General features: G+C 49.7%; 1 protein-coding gene across 1 annotated transcript; it reads right to left on the bottom strand.

The window, feature by feature from the left end:
* Positions 1–16,232: 16,232 nt before the first annotated feature.
* Positions 16,233–23,007, bottom strand: HSD17B7 (hydroxysteroid 17-beta dehydrogenase 7). Its single transcript, XM_074597266.1, has 9 exons — positions 22,870–23,007; positions 22,536–22,739; positions 22,363–22,455; positions 21,292–21,406; positions 20,575–20,769; positions 19,376–19,480; positions 18,288–18,344; positions 17,595–17,693; positions 16,233–17,196 (listed from the first exon to the last, which is right to left on the bottom strand). The coding sequence occupies exons 1-9, from the start codon at positions 22,902–22,904 to the stop codon at positions 17,101–17,103; spliced, it is 999 nt and encodes a 332-aa protein (XP_074453367.1). The 5' UTR covers positions 22,905–23,007; the 3' UTR covers positions 16,233–17,100.
* Between the last annotated feature and the right edge of the window lie 1,314 nt (positions 23,008–24,321).

Here is a 24,321-nt window from a genome sequence, read left to right as displayed (position 1 = left end):
TGCAGCCCTGCTCTTCATCCATGAGAACCCCTGCCCCATGATTACCTGGCTGAATATGAGCCAGCAGTGTGCCCAGGTGGCCAAGAAGGCCAAAAGCATCCTGGCCTGTATCAGGAATAGTGTGGCTAGCAGGACTAAGGAAGTGATCATTCCCCTGTACTCGGCACTGGTGAGGCCGCATCTCAAATACTGTGTTCAGTTTTGGGCCCCTCACTACAATAAAGACATTGAGGTGCTGGAGTGTGTCCAGAGAAGGGCAACCAAGCTGATGAGGGGTCTGGAGCACAAGCCTTATGAGGAGCAGCTGAGGGAACAGGGGTGGTTTAGTCTGGAGAAAAGGAGGCTCAGGAGAGACCTTCTTGCTCTCTGCAACTACCTGAAAGGAGGCTGTAGTGAGGTGGGGGGCAGTCTCTTCTCCCAGGTAACAGGTGATAGGACAAGACGAAATGGCCTCAAGTTACACCAGGGGAGGTTTAGATTGGATATTAGGAAAAATTTCTTCATCGGAAGGGTTATCAAGCATTGGAACAGGCTGCCCAGGGGAAGCAGTAGAATTGCCATCCCTGGAGGTACTTAAAAGATGAGTAAATGTGGTGCTTAGGGACATGGTTTTGTGGTGGTTTTGGCAGTGTTAGGGTGATGGTTGGAGAAAACAGGATGTGGCTGAGAAAACAGGTCTTGCTAGGAGTCCATCTTTGAGTAGCGCTGAAGACGACAAAAAAAGCCAGAGGGGAGTATCCGTCCCTCCTATCCTCAGTTCATACCCGCCTTCTTCCCTGGTGCGGGGATGCAGCTATTCACATCCTGCCTCCCTGAGCTGCCAGCTGTTTGTGCCCATCCCCACTGCACACTGTAATTAAACCTGGATGACCCCCTGTGATCAAGGTGAGGTTCCACCTCGCTGTGTTTCAAAATATAAATCCCCTTGAAAACAAACATCACAGGAGCACAATGTGTCCTCTCCGCTGCATGGGGCTGTGCAAGACCGTGCCCAGATTTTGAGGCCACTTGGCCAACGCTGACACCCTGCAACATCGTCAGGCTTCCAGCACACCCACACACTGCTGGAGCTGCTCCATCAGGGAGCAGGGATACGTGAGCCCCCCATCGGCTCCAGGGCCATCCGGAGCTGATCAGTATGTCCCACCCTTGGTGGAGGCTGTGATAGGAAGGGATGCCCAGGGCATTCACCGCAGCAGCGGTGTCCCCAGGCACCACACACGTGTGCTCACACCAGCCTTCGCGTGGAGGCTGCAGGAGCAGCCATCTGTGCCTGTGTGCATCACGCGAGCTCTCACTAAAAACCCAGCACAGTCACAAAAAGCGGTACTTCTAGAGACAAACTTTCAGCTGAAAACACTAAAGCACCAAGCTGTAGACAAAAGCTGTGATTTAACAAGCTGGGTCGGAAGGACAGAAATAATTCCACACAGCCCTGGCTGTAGCACCTTGGGCTCATACCTTCCCTCCTCCCCTGGACCTTTCCCCAGCTGCCCTTCCTCCGCTCTGACCCAGTGGGCTCAGAGCAGCCTGGCAGAGACAGGGGCAGGGGACAAGCAGGGACCACACGTGAGGCAGGGGCTTGGGTTTGGCCACAGTGCTTCTCACACCTGGGTGAAGCAAGGAAGTAAAACCTTCTGTTTTGATTTCCCAGGCAGAAAACCCCACTAGAATCTTCTGGGGAAACCTCCAACTTGGACAAAAATTAGTCTCTGAGGACTGGTTGTCTTCAGTCCTTTTGGCTCTGGGGAAACCAGCCTGGCTCTGCTGGCACAACTCCCAGCCACTCTGGCACCCGCCTCGGGATGTCCCTCTCCTTAACACCCTGCTTTGCTTTCTCCTAAACTGAACCATGGACCTGAGCGGTCAGGGGACTTGGGCTATGCAGGGAAACCCAGGCAGAGTTTGCGCATACTGCATCTGCAGGCCGGCCCCTGCAGAACCTGCTGGTGGTCAGCATTTAGCAATGCTGGCAAAATGAGCATGGGTAAGGTCCAGGATGGGCTGCCTGTCAAGCTCCAAGCAGTGCTGTTGCGGTGTCCAGGGCACTGTGGTTGCACCCACAGCTCACATACCGGTGCTCTGCTAAACACTGCAAAGGACGACCCTTGTCCTGCAGCAGTTGTGTCACTGCTGAACACCACAGAGAGGGAGACATGGGCAGCCAAGAGGAAAAGGTTGAGAGAAAATGGGGATTAGCAAGGGCTGATATAGACATGACCTCTCCCTGGCAGAGGTCTGGGTGAGAAAGAGTGTTGGTAAGTCCTATTGCAACTAATTATGAAGCACAGCTCGTCAGGCAGGGAGCAGTGAGCATCAGCCCAATCTGCAACATTCAGGGAAGGTGACTGAACATGTAGGGTGGATGTGCTGAGGCAGGTCTCTCCTGGACATAGCCACCACGTGCCAGCACCATGTGCCAGTGAGATGCCCCGGGCAGGATGTCTGGGGATGAAACCGGCCCCAGCACCACCAAACCTGTCCCAACGCACTCCCTGTTTGCTCTGGAATAACAACAGCAGCTCACTCCACTGTGGTCTGTGCCCATGCCTAACTGAGGATCCTGTGGGCTCATGGGGGACCCAAGGGACATTTGGGAAGACACTTCCGTCCCACCAGCTTTTAATCCCACCACCTTGACTGCGTGTTCACCCTTGTCCCCTATATCCTCGCTAACACTACTGCTTTACACCCAGCAGCGTTGTCCTTGGGTTTGGGAAAGGAGAGGAGAGCAGAGGCTGGACCCAGCTCTCAGCTTCCACAATTGGAGAACGACAGTGCACACCAAGGAGCAACATCTCCTGCAGGAGATGTCCCATCCTCGTGGTTCCTTCTCATTAAATGTCATGCACCAGATCCCAGCAGCCCTGGCAGGAGCCACCAAACCTGCCAAGGGCTTTGTTGATGAAGGAAATGCCAACAGCCATCACCATGTGGGTGGGAGGAAGCCGCTGGTGCCCACAGGACTGAGGCAGCTCTCTGGCATCCGTTGAGAGCTGCCTGCCTGGCCAGCACGCTGCCAGGTGGTTCACCATCCCAAGGGCTGGATTTCAAAAGGGCAAAAGTTGAGTCCCAGTGTCTTCTGTGGGAGGCAAACTGGGTGCTGCTTGTGTGACTGGCCAGGTTCCCCCACCGCCAGAGGGACCTCTGTTGACTTCTGGTCCCACTGCAAATGGGAGAGGGGGTCCCCAAAAGGCAACAGGGCAACTGCCGATGCACCCACACCATGCAGAGCAGGGAGCTCCACCGTGGATGTCCCCATGGCCAAGCACCCCAGGGGTTACACTACTCTGGCACATCTTCCCCCTTGGACAGATCTCACCCTACAGGAGGTGTTTGGGCATCAGGATGTACCTCTTACCTCAGGTGTGAACTGCAAGGCCCCTGGATCCAAAAGCCTCATCACTCAGGGCATGAAAGTTGAGCAGGAGAGCCCAAGGACATGACCAGCACTGTGGGGCTCTGCAGGGAACAGAGAGGTGGATTACTAGTGCTGGTGCCCATCCTGCTCCAAGAGGGACATCCTTGACAAAGGACATCCAGAAGCTCATGTCATCAACACTCCAATGAGTCTATAACAAAACTTCTGGAGACACAACCCACTGCCTCTATACAGAGAAATGCCCAAAGTGCCAATTCCCCCCACCAATTTGACTCCTCTGACCTTAGATCCGGTGTTCCCTTCTAGCCTAAACATAAGGCAATGTGCATGCTATGGCTTCCTCTCCCTAATGTTACTGACTTCAATCTCTGCCACTGCTTGGCAGCTAGCCCAGAGATGGAGCCATCCTCACAGGTGGCTTCCAACCCTTTCTGGTTCTCTGACACTTCTGCTATCACAGGGACCCAGGTGGTCCCCTTCAGCATGTTCTGCCCGCTCCCATCCATGCAGCCCAGACCCAGATGACAACACATTCCTCTCCAGACAAGAATGCCTATCATGAGCTGGCTGGGGAGATGCTGAGCACAGCAGGAAGAGCTTGAGTCAACCCAAGAGCTTGCCCAAGGCCAAGGAAGCCATGACCTGCTGAAAGGTATCCAGGGAATTCAAGGCAGGGATGTGATGCAAATTTCCTGACCCCTAAGCTGTGGCAGCTGCTGACAGGCAAAACATGGGTAGGTAGTGTGAAGATCTGTTCCACTCCTGAGTGGTCTTACTGCATTTTAAGGCTATTAATAAATCACCAGTGCCTGGAGGCCATGCAGCAGTGCAGAGCAGCATCCCTGCAGCCTCCACGCGCCACTGCTTGGAAATGACTTATCTAAACTGTCTCATCAGGTTTGGCTTTTGCTGGATCACCATGGATGAGCCATCACCTATTTAGATGACAAGGACCTAAGATATTGCTGTACCTGCCTTGTGCTTCCCAGAGAGGTGCAAGCCACAGTGACTCATGGAGCTACTTCAGAGGTGAATCTCAGGAGAACTTGAGCTGTGGGCAAGCATGCCTAGGTCTCCAGAGCTGAATATGATGCTCAAAAGCATCGCTGTCTTCTCAGCCCTGTCTCACACAGCCACTTGTAGAGACTGGCTAGTGTCCCCATCTCTGAGGTCACTGCTGTCCCTTGAGGATGGGATTGCATTCAGCCTGCCATGCTCAGCTGGAGTGGCACTACACGCCATTTCAGTGCTATAGTACCACAGTAGGGTTACGGGGGCTCTCTGCATGCAGCAGCCCTGGAGGGGACCCTGAATGCCCTGCTGTCTCCTCTCCACCAGATTCCCACGTGCCTCCTGCTGCCACTGCTCTGGAGAAGCAAATGCAGGTTCTTCCAGGGGCCATAACTGCAGCAGGCAGATGTTTGCTGAGCCAAACTAAACCAACCAAAGCTTCTGTTGAGACAGACAGAAACAAGGAGCAGGGCAAGACTGGAGTCTTGCCGTGCCTCCCTGGTGGACCCTGAGGTCATCTTTGTCTTTAATAGCTTCTCTTTCAAGAAAGAGCATCCTACAAAAGTGTTTAGCATCTGTGCTTCCTCGGAGCAAGACCTTGCACAGCTTGACCCCAGCTTGGGTACCCAGCCACCTCCTCCTGTTTGCTTTGCCTGAGGAAGTGTTAAGGGAGAAGTGAATGCACAGCAATCAGTTCAGCTACTTTGCCTCAAGAGGAATGTCATCCAGCCCTGGTCATTCACCTGCCTGCCCTGTAGTCTCCCCTGCTAGCACTTTGGGTTGATACAAATCCTCATGTCTGCGAGAGGGTTTCTGGCAGGACAGCCTTCCCAGGCTCCTCTCTCCGAGCATTGATGCCAAAAATGTTAATTACAGCACCACAGCCTCTCCAAGTTCTGCTCTTACACAGGAGCATCTACTGATGAGCTAGATAAAGGATTTTCTACTTATGCTGGTTCTTCTCACAAGCTGTTCCTGAACTCATCTGCCAGTTCACCCTCGAGGTTTCTCCTTTGGGCACAGCTCCGTGTTTTGCAAAGCGACACTGAAAAGCCACCCTGACCCTGCAAGCAGTCTTGGCTCTCTTTGGGCTTTCCCATTTCTTTGGCCACGTGACACACATCTGCCCTGAGCCCCTGACATCTCACACTTGAAGCAATTCAGCCTTACTCTCCCCCGGGAAGGTGCAAAGTGGGGTGGTGTGTGGGAACAGCCCCAGGACAGGGCCGGGGGGCTGTGGGGTCTTCATCCCTGGAGACTTCAGAACTCACCTGGACACATCCCTGAGCTGCCTGGTTCAGCCGTGAGGCCATCACTGCTCGAAGCAGGCCTGTCTGCAGGTGTGAGGGCTCCCGCCCAGCCAAAAAAGTTCCCACCCACACTTCTGTTATCGGTGCCCTACACAGCTGAAAGCCAGCTGCGCTGTAAAGCAATAGAGGACTCGGGCTGTGTTTGGAGCAAGGCAACAAGTTTGCCCATGAAAATAAGAAACCGGTGATATTAGATCACACAGCCCCATTGCACAGGACATCATAGAGCAACCGTAACTAGTTTTCACACTCAAGACCTGCCCCGGAGCATCTTTGGAAAGCTCCATATCTGAGTATAATCTCAAACAGAAACAAACAGAAAGCTCCTGTCTTAGCACTGACTCACAGCTACCACTGCTGGTTCTTCCCCCATCCCATGCCTGGCATTTCTCACCACCCTGCATCACCACAGCTCCACCACGGAGCCCCATGCTCTGGGCAGGACTTGTTTTCATTGCACAAAGGGCTCAACAACTCCATGTGCATCACCTCAACAGAGGCACACAACTCACGCGACGGCATCAGTGGTGTCTCCGCTACCTTAGGAAGCGAAGACGAGGGGATGGGAGTGCATTGGGAAGAGGCTGACAGATGCACGTAGTTGCCTGCTCTCCTTGGCCTGTTGCTGTTTCTCCACTACTGCTTTCATGCCTGGATGTGCCTATTGGCCAAAAGGGATTAGCTGGGAGATTAAGCTCCACACATAGGCATCTGTTAGCCAAGAGCGGGGCACGAGGAGCCATCCCTACCTGCAGACTGGCAGCTCCGGAATGTCATCCACCTCTGCTCACAGTCACCTGTGTGTTTGTCAGCCAAATCAGGTGGCACAGCACCACTTGAGCCGGAGTCACCAGTCAAAGTTCACAGAGGGCAACAAACAACTGAGCCACCCCCCGCCCTTCGGGCAGTCTCCATTCCAAGGCACCGGGTCCCACCTGTGCTGTCAGGATGAGAGATGAAACTTGAGAGGTGTTTACAATTCATATCCCACAGAACAGTCCCATCTTTTGGATGCTGTCCTGGTTTCAGCTGGGAGAGAGTTATTTTTCTTTCTAGAAGATTTGTGTTTCAGATTTGACATGAAAGGAATGTCAATAATGCATCTTGGTTTAGTTGTTGCTGGGCGATGTTTATATTTTTCAAGGACATTTTTCAGCTTCCCATAGAAGCTGAGAAGGAGCCTAGACAGAACAATGGAAAGGCCGATGGAATATTCCGTATGTTGTGGTTTAGCTTTGGACTTTAGACGGCAACAAAGAACCACGCAGCCGGTCTCTCAACCTCCCCACAGCCTTGGGGGGAGAATTGGAAGTCAAAGGCAAAACTCATGGATTGAGACAAAGGCAGTTTTACAGAACAGCAAAGAGAACAAGAAAACAACAATAGCATGGATAGAGGAATACACAAACACGACTACAGTACCACCGCTCACTGACTGGAGCCGGGACACCCCAGCCCGCTCCAAGTGGCGACTTCCCGTCCCCTCCCCCGGCCATTCTGGGATGCAGACTGGGCATGGCTCACATGGGATGGATACCTGTGTCCCTGCCAGAGCACTGCCCTATCCCCGCCGGAACCAGGACAACCGTACCATAGATGTCATGCTCAGTATACAAATGGGGTTAGCCGGGGGGTAGGGGGACGGGTACTTGTAGTCGCTGGTTGGGAAGGTGCAAATTCACCAATTTACTGGGGGTGAGAGTGACTTGAGTCTTGTATATTATTTACCATTATTATTATTATTATTACTATTTTTCTTTTCTGATATTGTTCTATTAAACTGTCTTTATCTCAAACCACAAGGTTTTTTCCTTTCCCTTTCCCTTTCCTCTCCTTTTCTCCCTCTTCTCCCTGCCCTTCTCAGGGGGAAGGGGGAGAACTACATGAGCAGCTGCATGGTCCTAGCTGCTGGCTGGGGTTAAAATATGACAGATGCAAAGACATCCAGCTTCTCACAACATGGAGGAGAGGAGCAGAAGGTGAGGCTGAGCACGGCCAAGTTTCCTTCTACAGAAGGGCATGGACAATGATGCCTGGGGTCACAAAAGCAGGCAGAAACCCCTACAGAGTGAGTAGAGGTGTCCTGTGACAAGTGTTGTAGGATATGAGAGCACCTCCTCCAACTGAAGAGCAGTCTTCTGGAGATACTTGGGCTAATTGTGCATCTCCAGCTCCATACAGCACCAAACTCATGGGAAACCACAAGCTTTATCCCATCTTTCCAGGTTATCCCATCTCTCCAGGGCTCATCTTGTGCTTTAGCACCTTTTGTTCCTTCTTTGTGTAACTCTGTTCGAGTGGGAAGCTGAGCTAGAGCTCTCCAGAGGCCACACCAACCACAACCACATGCTGCAGCAGATCCCCCATAACTCCTGAATCCCCCACGTGCATCGCAGTGCACCAGGTGCCTCCACAGCAACTATGGTGAAACTAAACCATGCAGCAGGCTGAGCTCAGAGACAACAGGACAGAAGCATACGTCTTCTCTAACCCTGAACTCCAAATCCTCAGGGGAGAGCTACAGAATGCTTTTAAGATGAGCCCAGAAATCTGTTCATAGCTCTACTTGACACCAACATCGTGGGTAACTCAAAGACTGGTGGTGGTATATCACAGATCCTCTCCCTTCACCAGCCCCCATAGGCAAAAAGGACTTCCCCAATCAGGCACAACTTCCCCTGATAAATGCCCAACTTCAGCCCACAGACACACAGTTGATAAAAAACCTTGAAGGTCCTACCTTTGGTCACCAATCTCTGCCTATGCTAGAAAGTTGCCACTTTATTCCAGGCTTTAGAAAAAAAAAACACAACAAACATATGTACCAGAAAGCATTTATGTTTCCTAACCGTACTAGCTTTTTCAAAGCTACCTCTTCTAGCACCTCCAGACCTTACTACGTTCAAAGCCTTGGATTTTCACAGCTACAGTGCGAGCACGCAGCTGGTGCAGGACAATACATGTGACCGGACATAAGATCCCTGTCCTTCCCATCTCCCAGTAAGTTGCTCTCATTTCATGAAGCATTGTGTCAGACTCTGTTTTGAGTAACATTTGCTATTTCGTTTGTCTCACTCCAGAGAGAAAATGAGGCAGGGGTAGTATCAGAGAGCGGTCAGAGCAGGGATAAGGAATGACTGCGTGCCTCTGGCTTTGGAGTAGGTGGGGAATCCTAAAGGTGGAGGGGGTGAATGATACCTACTACAGCCCAGGGCAGAAGCACAGCAAAGTTCAAGATGCTCATCTAAAACCAGTCAAGCAGATATGCTTAATTACTCTCCAGAACAAGGAGCCAAATACTGTTGTTGGGTGCTGTGGGGATCAAGTACACCAAGGGTCCTTCTCGGGCAGTGTTAGTGCAGGAGGACGACTCAGATGCAGAGATAATCGTTAAATCCTTGTCTATGAAGGATTTGCAAAATATCAGGGAGGACTTTAGTCGTTATGAAGGTGAGACACTTGTCTCCTGGTTTCTCCAATGCTGGGACAATGGGGCTGATACCATAGGCTTAGAAGGTAGAGAGGCTAAGCAGTTGGAAAACCTGGACAAAGATGGAGGTATTGATATAGTGATTGGGGGAAAGACAAACATTCTCAGTCTCTGGAGGCGACTTCTATCAGCCGTAAAGGGCAGGTATCCCTTTAAGGATGCTACTGAATGCTGTCCAAGCAAATGGACCAGTATGGAGAAAAGTATTAAGCACCTGAGAGAACTGGCTCTGCAAGAGGTGATTTATGGTGACTGGCAAGTGAATGTAGACTCTGATGAAATGCCGTGCAAATGATCTTTGTTGAGAAAGTTTGTGCAGAGTGCACCATCAATGTATGCCCACACTTTGTCAACAATGGTCTGGGGAGGATCTGATGCTGATACACCAACTGTAAATGAAGTGGCTAACAAAGTACAACAGCGTGAAGACAGTCTCTCTCATCCCCTCACTGGGGCAGCCATGGAAAAAATGGCTGAGAAAACCAAGAGGATGGCTGAGAAAAGAAAAAAAAATGAATGAGACAACAGAGAAAATGACCAAGACAAGCGCCAAGCAAAATGAAAACATGGCTAAGAAAAAGGATACATTTTTTCATAAACTGCTTGAAAAGTGTCTGAGATGGGGAAAGAATCCCACTCTTCCCCTGAACGGACTCACGTCACAGTCACTAAGAAGAAACGTCCTCCTAGTGAGACCGATCCAAGGGAAACAGGACCGGCTCTGAGATTTCCCGTGGCTTTGCCTTTGCAACTCCGGAGAGGACATGGGTAAGTGGTATAAAAAAACCCACCCCACAGCTCTACAGGCATGAGTGCAAAAAAAGTGTTTTTGCAAGGTAAAGGAGATAGAAGAAAGAATTCCTGCAGGAGGGTGACTGTTCCAGTCCACGGTAAGCGGTTCTCCAGTCCAGGTAGGAACTCATCTGCTAATTGTAGATGTTGTCCTCGACATTAGAGGTGCCCTGCCTCCAGCCAAGAGGAGGAGAGGGACAACCAAGTTTATTGGACTGTGTGGATTTGATGGCCTGGCACATTAGAGCCACAAATGTATGAAGCCCTGGTGGACACTGGTGCACAGTGTACCCTATTGCCATCGGATCATAAAGGGACAAAATCTGTCACTATTTCTGGAGTGACAGGCAGGTCTCAAGAACTGACTGTACTGGAGGATGAAGTGAGCCTGAGTGGGAATAAATGGGAGAAGCACCCCATTGTCACTGGCCAAGATGGTCTGTGCGTCCTTGGCATAGACTATCTCAAGAAAGAGTATTTCAAAGACCTGAAATGGTATCGGTGGGCTTTTGGTATAGCAGCTGCAGAGCCTAAGGATATTACACAGCTGTCTGCCTTACCTGGCCTTTCTGATGACCCTTCTGTGGTGGGACTGCTGAAGGTTAAAGAACAGCAGGTGCCAATTGCTACTGCCACAGTGCATCGACAACAGCATCGCACTAACTGAGACTCCCTGATTCCCATCCAGAACCTGATTCGTCAGCTGGAGACCCAAGGAGTGATCAGCAAGACTCGCTCACCCTTTAACAGCCCAATATGGCCAGTGCTAAAGCCTGACAGAGACTGGAGATTAACAGGAGATCATCGTGGCCTGAATGAAGTCACACCGAGTGCTGCTCTGCTAGAACTCCGGTATGAGCTGGAGTCAAAGGCAGCCCAATGGTATGCTCCAATTGACTTTGCTAATGCATTTTTTCTTTATTCCTTTATCAGCTGAGTGCAGGCCACAGTTTGATTTCACCTGAAGAGGCGTACAGCACACCTGGAATTGACTTCCCTGGGGGTGGAAATACAGCCCTACGGTTTGCTATGGAGTGATCCAGACTGCACTGGAGAAGGCTGGAGTTCCAGAACACCTGCAATACATTGATGACATCATTGTGTGGGGTAATACAGGAGAAGAAGTTTTCAAGAAAGGTAAGAAAATAATCAAGATTCTTCTGAAAACAGGTTTTGCTGTAAAAAGAGGTAACGTCAAGGGACCTGCACAACAGATCCAGTTCTTGGGAATTAAGTGGCAAGATCAGCATCACCAGATCCCAATGGATGTGATTAACAAAGTAACATCTACATTCCCACCAACTAACAAAAAGGAAACACAAGGCTTTCTAGGCGGTATAGGTTTCTGGAGAATGCATATTCCAGGTTATAGTCACATTGTGAAACCTCTCTATAAAGTGACTCGAAAGAAAAATGATTTTACGTGGGTGCAAGAAAAATCTCTGTTTAGAATGGGAAATAAGAATTCTAGGCCTAGGGATGAAAAAGGGGATAATAAGAAAACCCTGGGAACATTCCCCCAGACAGTCCTTCAGGGAGAATGTTGAGGTTTTGGAATGATTCTTCTCGTACAAGGGATAAAGATAAAATGATACATTATTGTTGTTTTGTTTGGACCAAAGAACCCGTAAGACCTCCTAGTGTATTTTGGCTCAAATTTGGATCTGATGAAGATTAGGTCTGCCAGACTTTAAACATGTAAGTGAATAATAAGGAACCACCCTCATTAGAAAAAGGTGAATATGGTTTTTGCTGGGTCAAGATGAATAGCTTCAGGATTCGAGGACACCCAAATCCATTTTATATGTTCCCAGCCCAGACTGTCGGTGATGTTTCAACTGACACAGATGTTGAATCCCCAAAGTGGGACCCCTTCGACTGTTACTTGCGGGTGAGGAAGAAGGGTGAATAACAGAGGAAGAGGACAGGGAAGAGGGCTGCCCCAACCACTTCTCCCAGTAGCTCAAGGTTCACCAGTAGGGTGTTATTATTGTGGGATTTACAGAATCCCCTAATTTGTTTGGGCAAGTGTTAGAACAAGTGCTTGAACAATTCAAACCTGCATTGGGAGTAGCCCTGCTTCAGTATGTGGATGATGTATTGGTATCCGGGGAGGAAGAAGGCAGGGTAAAAGAGGCCACGAATGAGTTATTGAACTTTTTGGGCCAGCAAGGTTTGAGGGTCTCAAAAATGAAATTGCAATACGTGGAAACAGAAGTGAAGTACCTGGGACATCTAGTCAGTGAAGGGAGTCAAAAAATAAATCCTGAAAGGATCAAAGGAATAGTAGACTTACCTCTGCCAAAGACCAAGAGGGAACTCAGAAAATTTTTGAGGCTGACTGGGTACTGTAGACTGTGGATAGAGGGGTATGCTCAAAAGACTAAAGGACAAACTGTTAGCTGAAGAACCAAATGTATTGGTTTGGACAGAAGAAGAGAAGAATTTAGTGGAAGATTTAAAATAGAGCCTAATTAGACCTCCAGTTTTAGCCTTACCTTCTTTGGAGAAACCTTTTCATCTATTTGTAACTGTAGACAAAGGGTCTGCATTAGGAATATCAACTCAAGAGCAGGGGGATAAGCGACAGCCAGTAGCATATTTGTCAAAGGTCCTAGACCCAGTTTCTCGAGGATGGCCTGAATGCGTGCGGGCAGTAGCTGCAACTGCTTTATTAGTAGAAGAAAGCAGGAAGCTTATCTTCAGGGGAATAACAGAAGTTAGCACCCCTCACCAGGTCAAAACCATTTTAGCCCAAACTGCAGGAAAATGGCTAACAGATTCAAGAATACTGAAGTATGAAGCAATTTTAATTGAAAATAATTATTTGATTTTAACTACCAGCTCTTGCCTTAACCCAGTGAACTTCTTGTGGAAAGGAAAAGTAGAGGCAAAGGATGAAGAACTTACAAATGCTTAGATGTAATTGAGTACCAGACTAAGATACGACCTGACTTAAGGGAAGAACCCCTATCTGGGTGTCTTTGTTTGTTTGTAGACGGTTCTTCAAGAATGCTACAAAGACAGAGGTGTAACGGATATGCGGTGGTGGATGGAGTGAGCCAACAAGTAAAAGCATCTGAGAAATTACCTAGTGCATGGTCCACTCAAACGTGTGAGATGTATGCCTTAAACAAGGCACTAAAATTAATTGGAGAAGGGGAAGGAACAATATATACAGACTCTCGTTATACCTTTAGGGTAGTACATACCTTTGGTAAAATCTGGGAAGAACAAGGTCTAATAGATAGCAAAGGGAAAGAACTTGTACGCGAAGAACTTATAAAACAGGTGTTAGCAATATACTAATACCAAGTGAAATAGCAGTTGCACATGTTAAAGGCCACCAGAGAGGCAATTCAATTACCGCAAGGGGAAATAAATTAGCGGACAAAGTGCCAAAAGAGGCAGCCTTGGGGCAGGAGACAATTAAGATTTATTATCTTGTTCCTCAAGTACCGACAGTAATGACCCGGTTGATATACACAGAAAAAGAAGCAATGACAGAAGCAGGGGCAGTGGAGAAAGACAGTAAATAGATTCTGCCTGATGGAAGGGAAATGGTTAACAAATAAACTATGAGAGAAACAATGGCAGTGTTACATCAGGGAAGCCATTGGGGAACGCAAGCAATGTGTGATATAGTTTTGTGGAAGTATAGATGTTTTGGCATTTATACGGTAGCAAAGCAAATCTGCGGAAGGTGTATTATTTGTAAGAAAATAAATAAGACGACCCTTAGAAAACAACCCTCAGGAAGATGGGAACCGGGGTTAAGGCCATTTCAAAGTATACAAGTTGATTTTACTGAACTACCACTGATAGGCAGGTTTAAGTACCTCTTAGTCCTAGTAGATCACCTTACTGGATGGGTGGAAGCTTATCCCTTAGTCTCAGCAATAGCTGCAGGAGTGATAAGAGTAATACTAGAGCAAATAATTCCTAGGTCCGGAATAGTGGAAACTGTGGATTAAGCCATCTTACCTCAAAGGTGCTACAGGGAGTGATGGAAAGTTTAGGGCACCCCCCCATCATCTGGAAAGGTTGAAAGAAGGATTCAAACCATCAAGAGACAGCTAAATTAGTTCTTGAGACAAAATTACCACAGATTAAGTGTTTACCAATAGCACTATTGAGAATCCAGACCTCCCCTAGAACGGATACTGGTCTCTCACCTTATGAAATGCTTTTTGGACTACCTTACTCTGGAGGTAGGGAAGGTATGCCCACATTTGAAAACAAGGACATGTTCCTTAACAAACGTATACCGGGGCTGTCGTCTTTTCTCTCTTTCCTCAGAACTGAAGGCCTTCTTGCTCAAACTCCGCCGTTGGAATTTGTCGTCCATCCATATAAACCAAGGGACTGGGTACTCGTAAAATCTTGCTACCAAACCTGTGGGGGGATGTACCCTGTGCACTGGAATTCTGAACGTGACCAAAGATGTAAGAGGAAACTACTCAGTGTTATGAGTGCCTCAGGCAGATCTCTGGCAGCATTGTGGAAGGAGGACCTTGCAATCTGTGAAGGTACATGTGGAATAGTACAATTGGCAATACCGTTCACCCTAGCATTTGAAAAAGGAACAGGATGCCTGAGCTCAGGCAAGAGAGTGAGAAGAAATTTAGATGTACCCTTTGATGAACGGACATATATACACCCCATTGGAGTCCCTAGAGGAGTCCCAGATGAACACAAAGGAAGAAATCAGATAGAAGCAGGATTCGAATCTGTCTTCTTCTGGTGGGTAACTATAAACAAAAATGTAGACTGGATAAATTATATTTACTATAACCAACAGAGGTTTATTAATTATACCAGAGATGCCTTCTGCGCCAATTGTCAGTACTGGGCTGGATGAAGTGGGACTCTCAAAAACAGTCTTATAAGTAATTGGGCCAAAGAACTTGGTATTGAGTGGGTATATCATATCCCCTATCATGCACCAGCTTCAGGGAAAATTGAGCAATACAATGGATTGTTAAAAACTACCCTGAAAGCAATGGGTAGTGGATCCTTTAAGAACTGGGACAAGCATTTAGCACAAGCTACCTGGTTAGTTAACACTAAGGGATCCATCAATCAAGCTGGTCCTCGTCCATCAGACCTTTTACATACTGTAGAAGGGGATAAAGTCCCTGTGGCGGATGAAAGGAATATGCTAGGGAAAACTGCTTGGGTTTTTCCTGCCTCTGCCAAAGGCAAACCCATTCGTGGGACTGGTTTTACTCAAGGATCTGATGTACTTGGTGGGTGATGCTGAAGAAGGGAGATGTTCAATGTGCACCTCAAGGAAATTTGACCCTGGGTGAGAATACGTCATCCTGAACTGTACGATGTTAATTGTTATATAATACTAACTGTGTTCAAGAAATGTTTCTCAGGATAACATATTAATGACGAAACCCAAGCCAGCTTCATCAAGTGGCATCCAGCAAAACTCTTCAAGATGAACACACTACCTGTGGGCATGGACCACAATGAATTTCATTCATCTTTCCTACCCTAAGAATTTGCTATGATGATTAAATCCTACAGTTATGAGCTAAATGGACTTAGCGAACTTCTGTAAACATGAAAAAAGCCACCAGTGTTTTGCCAACACTATTTTCATCCGAAACCCAAAGTATAGCACTGTACCAGCTGCTAGTAAGAAAGGTAACTCTAGCCCAAATGAAACCAAGACAGGTGGTTTCCTACACCGACCTCTGACCTAAACCTTGTGGGCACTACAGCTCCCCCCCGGCAGGACACACCAGCCTGGGCAACTCCAAACCTCCGGCAGCCTCCATCACAGCTGGGATGGAGCAGCACAGCCTCCCTCCTAACCTCACCTGGCCTCTGCCAGGCCCCAGGGGAGCACTGGGGCACACCGTAACACTCCCTTATTAGAGAGCATTAAATCACCAATTCTGTGACACATGTGAGTGAGCAAACACCAGAGACATCTATGACTCCCAAGTGCCTAAGGCCAGGAAATAGTCCCAGACATCCCACAGGTGCTCAACACACAAAACTACACTGAAGTCTTCAGAAGTCACTCATGTCTTTCATTAACTAGGAGCAACAAGAGAAGTAAACCCGAAGAGGTAGCCAACAGCTCTCCTGGGGCAGGACAGCACAGACACCACACTTCCCAGGTATGCACAGGCTTATTGTGCAAGGCAACAAACCAACCTCCCTTCCAGCTCTTTGAGTCAAAAGCAGGCAGCTACTGGAGTAAAGACACCACTGTGGCAAGGACAAGTCAGTTCCAGTCATTTATTCATTGCAGCTTTTGAAGTACACCAGGTACTCAGTGAAGCTCCCCAGACAGACAACAGGAAGAACACTTGGTACAATAAATTTATATAAAAAGATAGTTGAATAGATAAAATAACATGGTAACCTCTCACTCTTGCTACAAACAGAGCAGACTAGCCCTGCACCAACAGCTTCGGTCCCTCCAGCCAGTTGGATACAACATATATGGCCCCATACCCAGGGCACAGCAAGGCATCTGTCCTCACAGTTGAGGCAAGAGGTGCGCTTCTCAGGCCAGTTCTTCAGGAGCTTGGCTTCACATGCTGTGCAGAACCTGACTTGCAGTAAGGTTCAGACTTGTTCAGCAGGTCTGGAAAGTCAGCCTCAGCTCTGGTGTACAAACAAAGAGCAGCTCTTCTGAAGATGGGCCTTCAAGTACTTCAGGATCAGCCACAGGTAATGTGTTTGAGCAGTCTAGAAAGACTGGTACAGCCAAGACAGAAGGCAGCACACTAGATTGTTGCCTTTCCTGTACACTAAGCCAGATTTAAACAACACGTTTTGAGGCCATTCCTGAACTGTGCACGTTCAGTCGTGCTTTTGCAAGACACTGCTTTGCAACTGTGTTGAGAGCCTCCACCTACTCTAGGTCTCCAGTTTTATGCCGGAAGAAAAATCCCATACCAGACAGACTAAGTATTTCTCTTCAGTTTTCACATTTCCATTTTCAGGAACTGTTCACCTTCTGTCGAGAAGGAAGATGGGGTCGGAAGCCATGTGCCTGCAGAACAGCAGGCAACACAAGTAGCACCAGAACGAAGAAAGCCCATGTTACCGATATGAGACTCTTATCCCACTGAGACTGGCTTTACTTAATCTAGGAGATCACTGTATCTCTCTAGAGTCTGCTTCTCCAGTTCCAACAGCTTTTGGTAAAATTTCTCAGCAATTTCTTCATCCACTTCCATCTGGAAGACAATAAGAACAGCACTGTGAGACCATCACCTCGGTGGCAGTCAGCACGTGCGCTGAGGGAAGCTCTGGAGTGATAGCAGGGTGCATCTCCAGAGCTTCTACATTCACAAAGAGGCAAATAAAGGCATCTATCACCAGGACACAAGCCAGAACATGTTTTGGGAAAGTATCATTACACACTCGTCCTATCCTAACTATCAACTCCACGATCTTCCGGATTCCAGCCTGAGGCAGGAGTTACTCTAGGAAACCTCACAGATAACCCCACGTCAACATTCAACATGCATCTTGTTTCCACTCCAGACACAGGACACCCTTCACCAACCCTTCCATGCAGGATGGCAGACCCCTAGCCACATCTCCTGCAGCAGCAGGCTGCCACTGCATTTACCTTTCTGGGCTCCACATAGCTCTTCCCCAGTCCAGAAGTACAGCTGTGGTATTTGACAAGTGGATCCAAGTACTCTGGCTTCTGCTTGAAGAGCCAGACCTAGGAAGAACAGCACAAACATGTACCAAGTCTAGTGCACGCTGTCCCCACCAAGCCTGCAGTGAAGGATGTGACTGCCAATGGACACAGGAGAACACATCACTGCTGCTTTTACCAAGCAGGGGAAAACTTGATATCTAAAGAAGTTCTGAGCTGTCTCCCCTCAGCTGTGACCTACCTGCACCAACAGTAAACCATGTTTTTGCCCCAGTGTTAAACCACTAAAGCAGTTCACACGGCTAAATTAACCCACTACTGTTCTTGATGCACACTGTGCCCTGCATTACCCACCTCCGTCCCCCATGCCTGCATGTCTATGGCTGCTTGACCGCCAAGAGTGGGAGAAACATTCTCCCTGACCAAGAGGGAACAAAGAGTATTTTTCCAAAATCATTTATTTTGGAATAAAGCATCACCTGTTGGATCAGCCCCTGTTACAACTGGTCCCCCGGCACTCACTACTGCAGGCTGCTTGGGGGGAAAACACAGCACCCACCCACCAGCCTGGCAGAGAGGCTCTTTGTTCAAGCCAGCAAACACTGGAAGAGCCACCCAGGAAGGAGGAATATTAAAACCAAGTTGTGAACTACTTACATGAGCTTCTGCTCCATTATACGGTGTCAGAGTGTAAGTTTTGGCAAAAAAGCGGATCTGAGGGGAAGAGAAGTACACAACAGAAGTTGTATTTTGACCCAAGGTTTCTTTGGGAAGCCCTCTGCAGTCGAGACAGACCAGATCATCTACCAGAGGCAGAAATGCTTCTCCAAGTTGACTGCAGGTAACGCTGCACGCTTATGACTAAAACGTCCCTGTATCACCACAAACTGGTCTCTGGAGCCACCCACCAGGATCAGCAAGCCTTGCTCCATGCCTCCCCACAGTCACCCCCAAAGCAGGGGGCAACGTGCCACGCAAATGCCTTGCAGGCACCTCTTCTTGAATGGCCTCAAGAACAGGAGGTGGAGAAGATCTGCAATCCTGCCGATGCTGAGGATAAGTGAGAAGGCATTGCTTCTCCACTGCCAGGAGAAACGTGATCCATCAGGATCAGCTGCTGCCAGCTGGGGCAGCTTAAGCAGAAAGGCCAGTCTTGCAGCAAGAGCCATAAGGCCCAGAGCAGGCAGCCTGCATGCAGGGACAGAACTATAGTGAACCTGAAAAGCTGAAACCCAGAGGAAGAAAGGCAAGGAAAGTTTCGGGGAAGCGGCAATAGAAAGCAGTAGGCTTCGCTCTCCAGCGGGATGGAAAGGAGAGAAGGAGACACTGCCTTCTAGAGGGATGGAAAGAAGAACACTCAAAAATACAACCTGTTCTAGAAACAATGAGCATTTCAAAGCACAGAAGTTTTGTCCTGAACTCTGCTGCCACCAAAATAACAGGCTCTCACAGGTCCACAGCAGGCTGGCAAAACTTCTAAGGGGGGGCTTGACAGACATTACTGTGGCTGAAGAACTGAACCCTGGCTACTCTGCTGTTCAGCACCAAACCTCCAAACCCAGCTTGGAAATTGGGGCCCCAAGGTGTCAATGGGAAGGTTTGCAGACGGGTCAGCCTGCCCAACCCAACAGAAGGAAGAACTGTACAGCAGCATGGGTAGCAAGAAGCATTCTGCACATCCCTTGCAGTGAAGCATATCACAGCAGGGCTACCTCAACCTAAAAGCAGCCAGGAGATCCACTTACCAACCACATAATGGGCATTAGCAGCTTCCACAGGAACACGGGCAAAATTCTGTAGGTCATGTTAGACATAACGAGACCAGGACAAACAACACTGGAATACAGACCCTGCAGAGAAGAAACCGAGTCAGTGTGGAAACACACAGCAATTAGTTTAAGGATGGATCATACTCCTTCCCTCATAGTACTATTAGGGAAGTTGTGGGTGCCCCATCCCTGGAGGCGTTCAAGGCTGGGTTGGATGGGGCTTTGAGCAACCTGGTCTAGTGGGAGGTGTCCCTGCCCATGGCAGGGAGGCTGGAACTAGATGATCTTTAAGGTCCCTTCCAACACCCAAACCACCCTATGATTCTACTTCTCAGCAAGAAAATGAAGGTGAGTATAGAGACCCGTTAATAGCAGATGTTCTCCTCTCTAAAGTTACCAGAGCCAGAGAGCTATTAGATATAGCTATTTCCAAGAGGTCCAAATTGGAGATGCTCATGTTAAATCTGTGCCCATTGCAAGCCTATGAGACGAGACAGAAGGTGCAGCCTCGTGACACATCACAACTTCACGTTGCAGTCTACATGCAGCTCAGCAGCAACAGCAGTCATTCCACAAATTACAACCCACCCAGATAAAAGGCTACCTCACCTTTAAGGGGAAAGGGTTCAGCCTTCTATGACTGAACCATTTTCTCATTAAGTATTTCAGAAGAGTCACTATCACTGGACTAGGGCTGCCAACGAAATCCAGCAATCCCTTGTGACAGGGAAGGCAGGTTGCTCGTACATCTTGGCGTGACAAAGTTGAATAGGGGCATGGAGCCATCAGGACAGACAGCAGAGCCTGCACCTCAAGGGTTTGCAGGCAAAGCTGTCTCACAGACAGGTACACCTGAAAAGAGCTGCACCTCTTTGCTCTTTAAGACCAGTTCTTTGGTCTAAAGAGACAGCTAGAGTTTGCAAGGCAGGGACCATTCCTGAAGTCTTCTGCTTTCAGAATTGTTTCTGACAGAATCCCAGAAGCAATCTCTCTGGCAGATTCTCCACCAGTCACACCACTGGTTCAACCTGCGCTGTGTGTAGTTCTTACATGCGCATTAAGGAACATATATCAGATTGCTATGAATGAATGCAACAAGGTAACAACAATGCAATGATAGTTATAAGTAGTAGGAGCTCATTAGGTTTCTTCAGACATGCAAACTCCATCATCACCTGCTTATTAAATTTCCTGTTCAGAACCACACTTGTCAGGTCAGTAGCATATTTGGAGGAACTGTATGATTCCTGCCCCTTGGCATGCTGAAAGTCAGAAAGGCTGAAGGCAGACTCCCTGGCATTGCTGGAAGAGGTCCAGATGAGTCGCACGGGCTTTTCATTACTGCAGAGTAGAGGCTCAAGTTGACGAACCTGCAAAATAATTGTTAGCTTATTAACACCGTAATTTTAAAGTCTTGCAGTATAGCTTTGCAGTTCTTAAAAGTCATGAGCTTATCTCAGCTTTCCTAGTCTTGGCCAGTCTTCACTATACTAATGAAAGGTGGCTGTTGCTCGGGTATGACTTCAGCCTAAGGTCCACCAGGAGCATTTATAAGCAGCCACCATTCTCTGACACAGCTCAGCTGAGCACTTCAGAACTTAATACAGCCAAGTCTTGGTATTCACCCTGGACAGAGAGAACTATGTATGGTTTACTTCTATCCACTGACTAACTACAGTAACCTTGATATTAACCCTTGCAACAACAATCACCACTTATTGTTGTTTTTAAAAAGCCTGAGACCTTTGCCCTATCATTCCTAATCTGTCAGGCTGCAGTCTCCATCAGCATACAAACCTGTAAGACAGAACTGATTCATCAGCACCACCTGTACCCATCCCTACCCACATCAACCACCAGACCCAGGGCTCGATCTTCATACGCAACCTCACCAGCATAAAGTGGCCGAAGAGGTTGGTAGTGAACACCTCCTGCAGTCCATCTCCATTAAGCCTGTCCGTCTGCGTCATTATGCCTTCCGCAGTGGTCAGCATGTGAAGCACCTTCCTGGAAGCCAAGGACAGGAGGCAGAGAAGAATGTTGCCAGGAGGCATCTACGGCTCCCCCACTTCGGTCCTTCAGAAGTATCCCCCCCACCTCACAGGCTCCACACAGACCCTCTAGTTTCACCTTCAAGAACTCTACTAATCCATGAAAAAACAGCTGGAAAAAGTTTACAGAGTATCCCAGGCCCTTTATTTGCAAGTGTCTCAATGCTGACTAGACCAGAGAAAACCTGTCCCTTCCTTCACTTCACCACAGTAAGGTACCATTAAAAAAAGAAAAGTTTTGCTCTTCCATTTCACATTCAGAAAACAAAATCAAGCTCCAGTGTGGAACTAATCTGAATTAGGCATGGCCCTAAGACTAAGGAAAGCAGTCTAGCGCCTGTGTTCAACACCCCAACAATTGTACCAGACTCAACGCCAGTCACATTGCTCCCTGACTCAACTTCCCCACATTGCTTACAGAACAGTGATGCTTATCCCCATGGTGCTTATAGAATAAGCATCAACTGTTAGATTCACAAGATAAAATGATCCACAGTGGAGAACAACTGCAAAAGCCTACAGTGGAAGCAAAACAACGGTAAGGAGACCCAGTAAGAACAAACTTCACCTCAGCAACACACCAGCATTTTTCACTCAGTGCCTAGTGGCAGGGCCCACAGACTTCGGGTGAACTCTTGCTCTCCCCCTGCACGCAGCCAGCCTCACCCCAGGGACTGGATGGAGCACTGGGTGCCTCGGAGCACCCTAGCACTTCACCCAGATGCCAAGCCCACCCCACACAAGGCCATGCATCCCACAGGGATGAGCTCTGTGTCACGCTGTGCAAGGGAGATAGGGTCTTCAGCCCTGGACCCAAGGCCATGCCTTAGCCATGATGATGGTGCCAGCACCCCATATTGCCCATAAGCTGGGGACTGGACCCCTCCCCGGCCCAGCCCCAACAACTCCTACCCTGTGAGGAGACCATGCCAGAGAGCCTTGAAGTTCACGTGTGGATTTGGCATGATCCCAGCATTGAGGTAGACAAAGTCCAGGCGTTGAAACCTGCATGAAAGAGAGCACAGGGGTGAGGGGCAGCGGGTGGACAGGGGGGTCCAGTGGGGTGGAGAACAGAGCCCCGATACCTGCAGCGGAGCTCACGGGCGACACGCAGGACAGAAGCCATGTTACCCAGGTCCACTTCCACGGTGGAGACTTGAGCAGCGGGGTGGCTGGCCAGGATGAGGTCTCGCGTGTCTTCGTTCTTCTGGGTGTTGCGGCAGGCGATACAGAGGTGGATGCGGCCATCCTCCTCCAGCAGCCGCTGGCACAGCGCCAGCCCCACGCCGCTGCAAAGGCGCACGGTGTCAGACACAACCCTGAGTGGGTCTGGGGCGAGCCGGGGCGGGCAGCGACAAGCCCGTCCCATCCCGGGCTCGCCCCAGACCCGCTCCGTTACGGTTCCATCCCGCCACTCACCTGCTGGCCCCGGTCACCAACACCACTCGCTCCATCACAGACACCCGTACCCGCCACCGCTCCCCCCGCGCTAAAAGGGCCACCCGCACGTGAGGCCCCGCCCCCGCCCCGCCGCCTCCGCCAATGGGTACGCGCGAAGGGGGCGGGGACAGGGCCGCGGGTGGCGTGATGGTGGGCCGAGCGGAGGGGGGCGGAGCGCGCTGGGACACGCCCCCTCCGCTTGGACACGCCCCCGCCCCGCCTCTCAGGCCCCGCCTCCGTTATACGGGCTACGCCTACTGCGCCCCGCTGCTCGGCCCCCTCCTGCTGCCCGCGCACTGCCTTGCCTTCCCTTATTCCGTTCCTTTCCCTTCCCTTCCCTTCCCTTCCCTTATTCCTTTCCCTTCCCTTATTCCCTTCCCTTCCCTTCTTCCTTTCCCTTCCCTTCCGTTATTCCTTCCCTTCCCTTCCCTTATTCCCTTCCCTTCCCTTATTCCTTTCCCTTCCCTTCCCTTCCGTTATTCCTTTCCCTTCCCTTCCCTTATTCCCTTCCCTTCCCTTATTCCTTTCCCTTCCCTTCCCTTCTGTTATTCCTTTCCCTTCCCTTCCCTTCCCTTATTCCTTTCGCTTCCCTTCCCCTCCCTTATTCCTTTCCCTTCCCTTATTCCTTTCCCTTCCCTTCCCTTATTCCCTTCCCTTCCCCCAGCTTCTTCTCCACAGCTGCAGCAGGCAGGCTTCCCACAGGCAGCCATGGCACACTGCCCTCATATCCTTCACCACGGCGAGACTAGCGTTGCAGCCACGCACAAGTGCCACTGGGTCACTGGTTCCCGCTGCTGCCATGGCAGAGAGATCTGCATGCACAGGGCCCGCTGGAGATCTCCGGGTGCAGCCCTGCTACCGGCAAGGCCGGTGTCACAGCTGGAGCAGGGGATGGACACAGCAACAGCCCCCTGCACCTCCCTGGCAGTGGGGCTGCTCCCCGGGCACCCTGATGCGCTATTGAACCCATGGCCCTGCATACTCCTTTCCGGTGCCCAGTCACAGAGCCCAAGGGCACAGAGCTGCGGTGCCCATGAGGCAGATGTCCCCCAACCCAGCCCAGTGCTCCCACCCCCTTGGCCCGCTGGGGCAGGGCTGGGAGAGGCTGTGGTGCACCCTGAGCAAGAAGAGGGCATCCAAGGGCATAGGCAGATGGGTACCAATTATGTGGCTTGAACAAAGCCTGTCCTCACTCCTGGTTCAGCCACAAAGTGACGTGCTGCTGCAGACTAAGCACTCAGCAGGGGTGAGACCCCCTCTGCTGCAGCCAGTGGGACCAGCAGCCCCCTACCCCTGCCCTCCCCTCTCCCAGGCCCACTATCCCACCTCAGTCCCTGCTGGTGGACATCAACTGACGTGGATGCTGAGCCTCAGAGCACCCTGCCTGTCACTCAAGGAGACGGGCAACCAGTGTGGGTCAACAAGCATCCT

Source organism: Larus michahellis, chromosome 8 (assembly GCF_964199755.1).
Source record: "Larus michahellis chromosome 8, bLarMic1.1, whole genome shotgun sequence".
NCBI lineage: Eukaryota > Metazoa > Chordata > Aves > Charadriiformes > Laridae > Larus > Larus michahellis.
The sequence above is the reverse complement of the archived record's forward strand: the minus strand, read 5'-3'. Positions and strand labels throughout refer to the sequence as shown.

Bases quoted from the DNA above. Each gene is read 5' to 3' on its own strand.
- HSD17B7 (XM_074597266.1), bottom strand. From the start codon at position 22,904: ATGGAGCGAGTGGTGTTGGTGACCGGGGCCAGCAG. The intron at 22,456-22,535 runs GTATCGGGGCTC...TCTTTCATGCAG, and splicing joins GCCCGTGAGCTCCGCTGCAG to GTTTCAACGCCTGGACTTTG. The intron at 17,694-18,287 runs GTAAGTAGTTCA...TGTTCTTCCTAG, and splicing joins ATAATGGAGCAGAAGCTCAT to GTCTGGCTCTTCAAGCAGAA.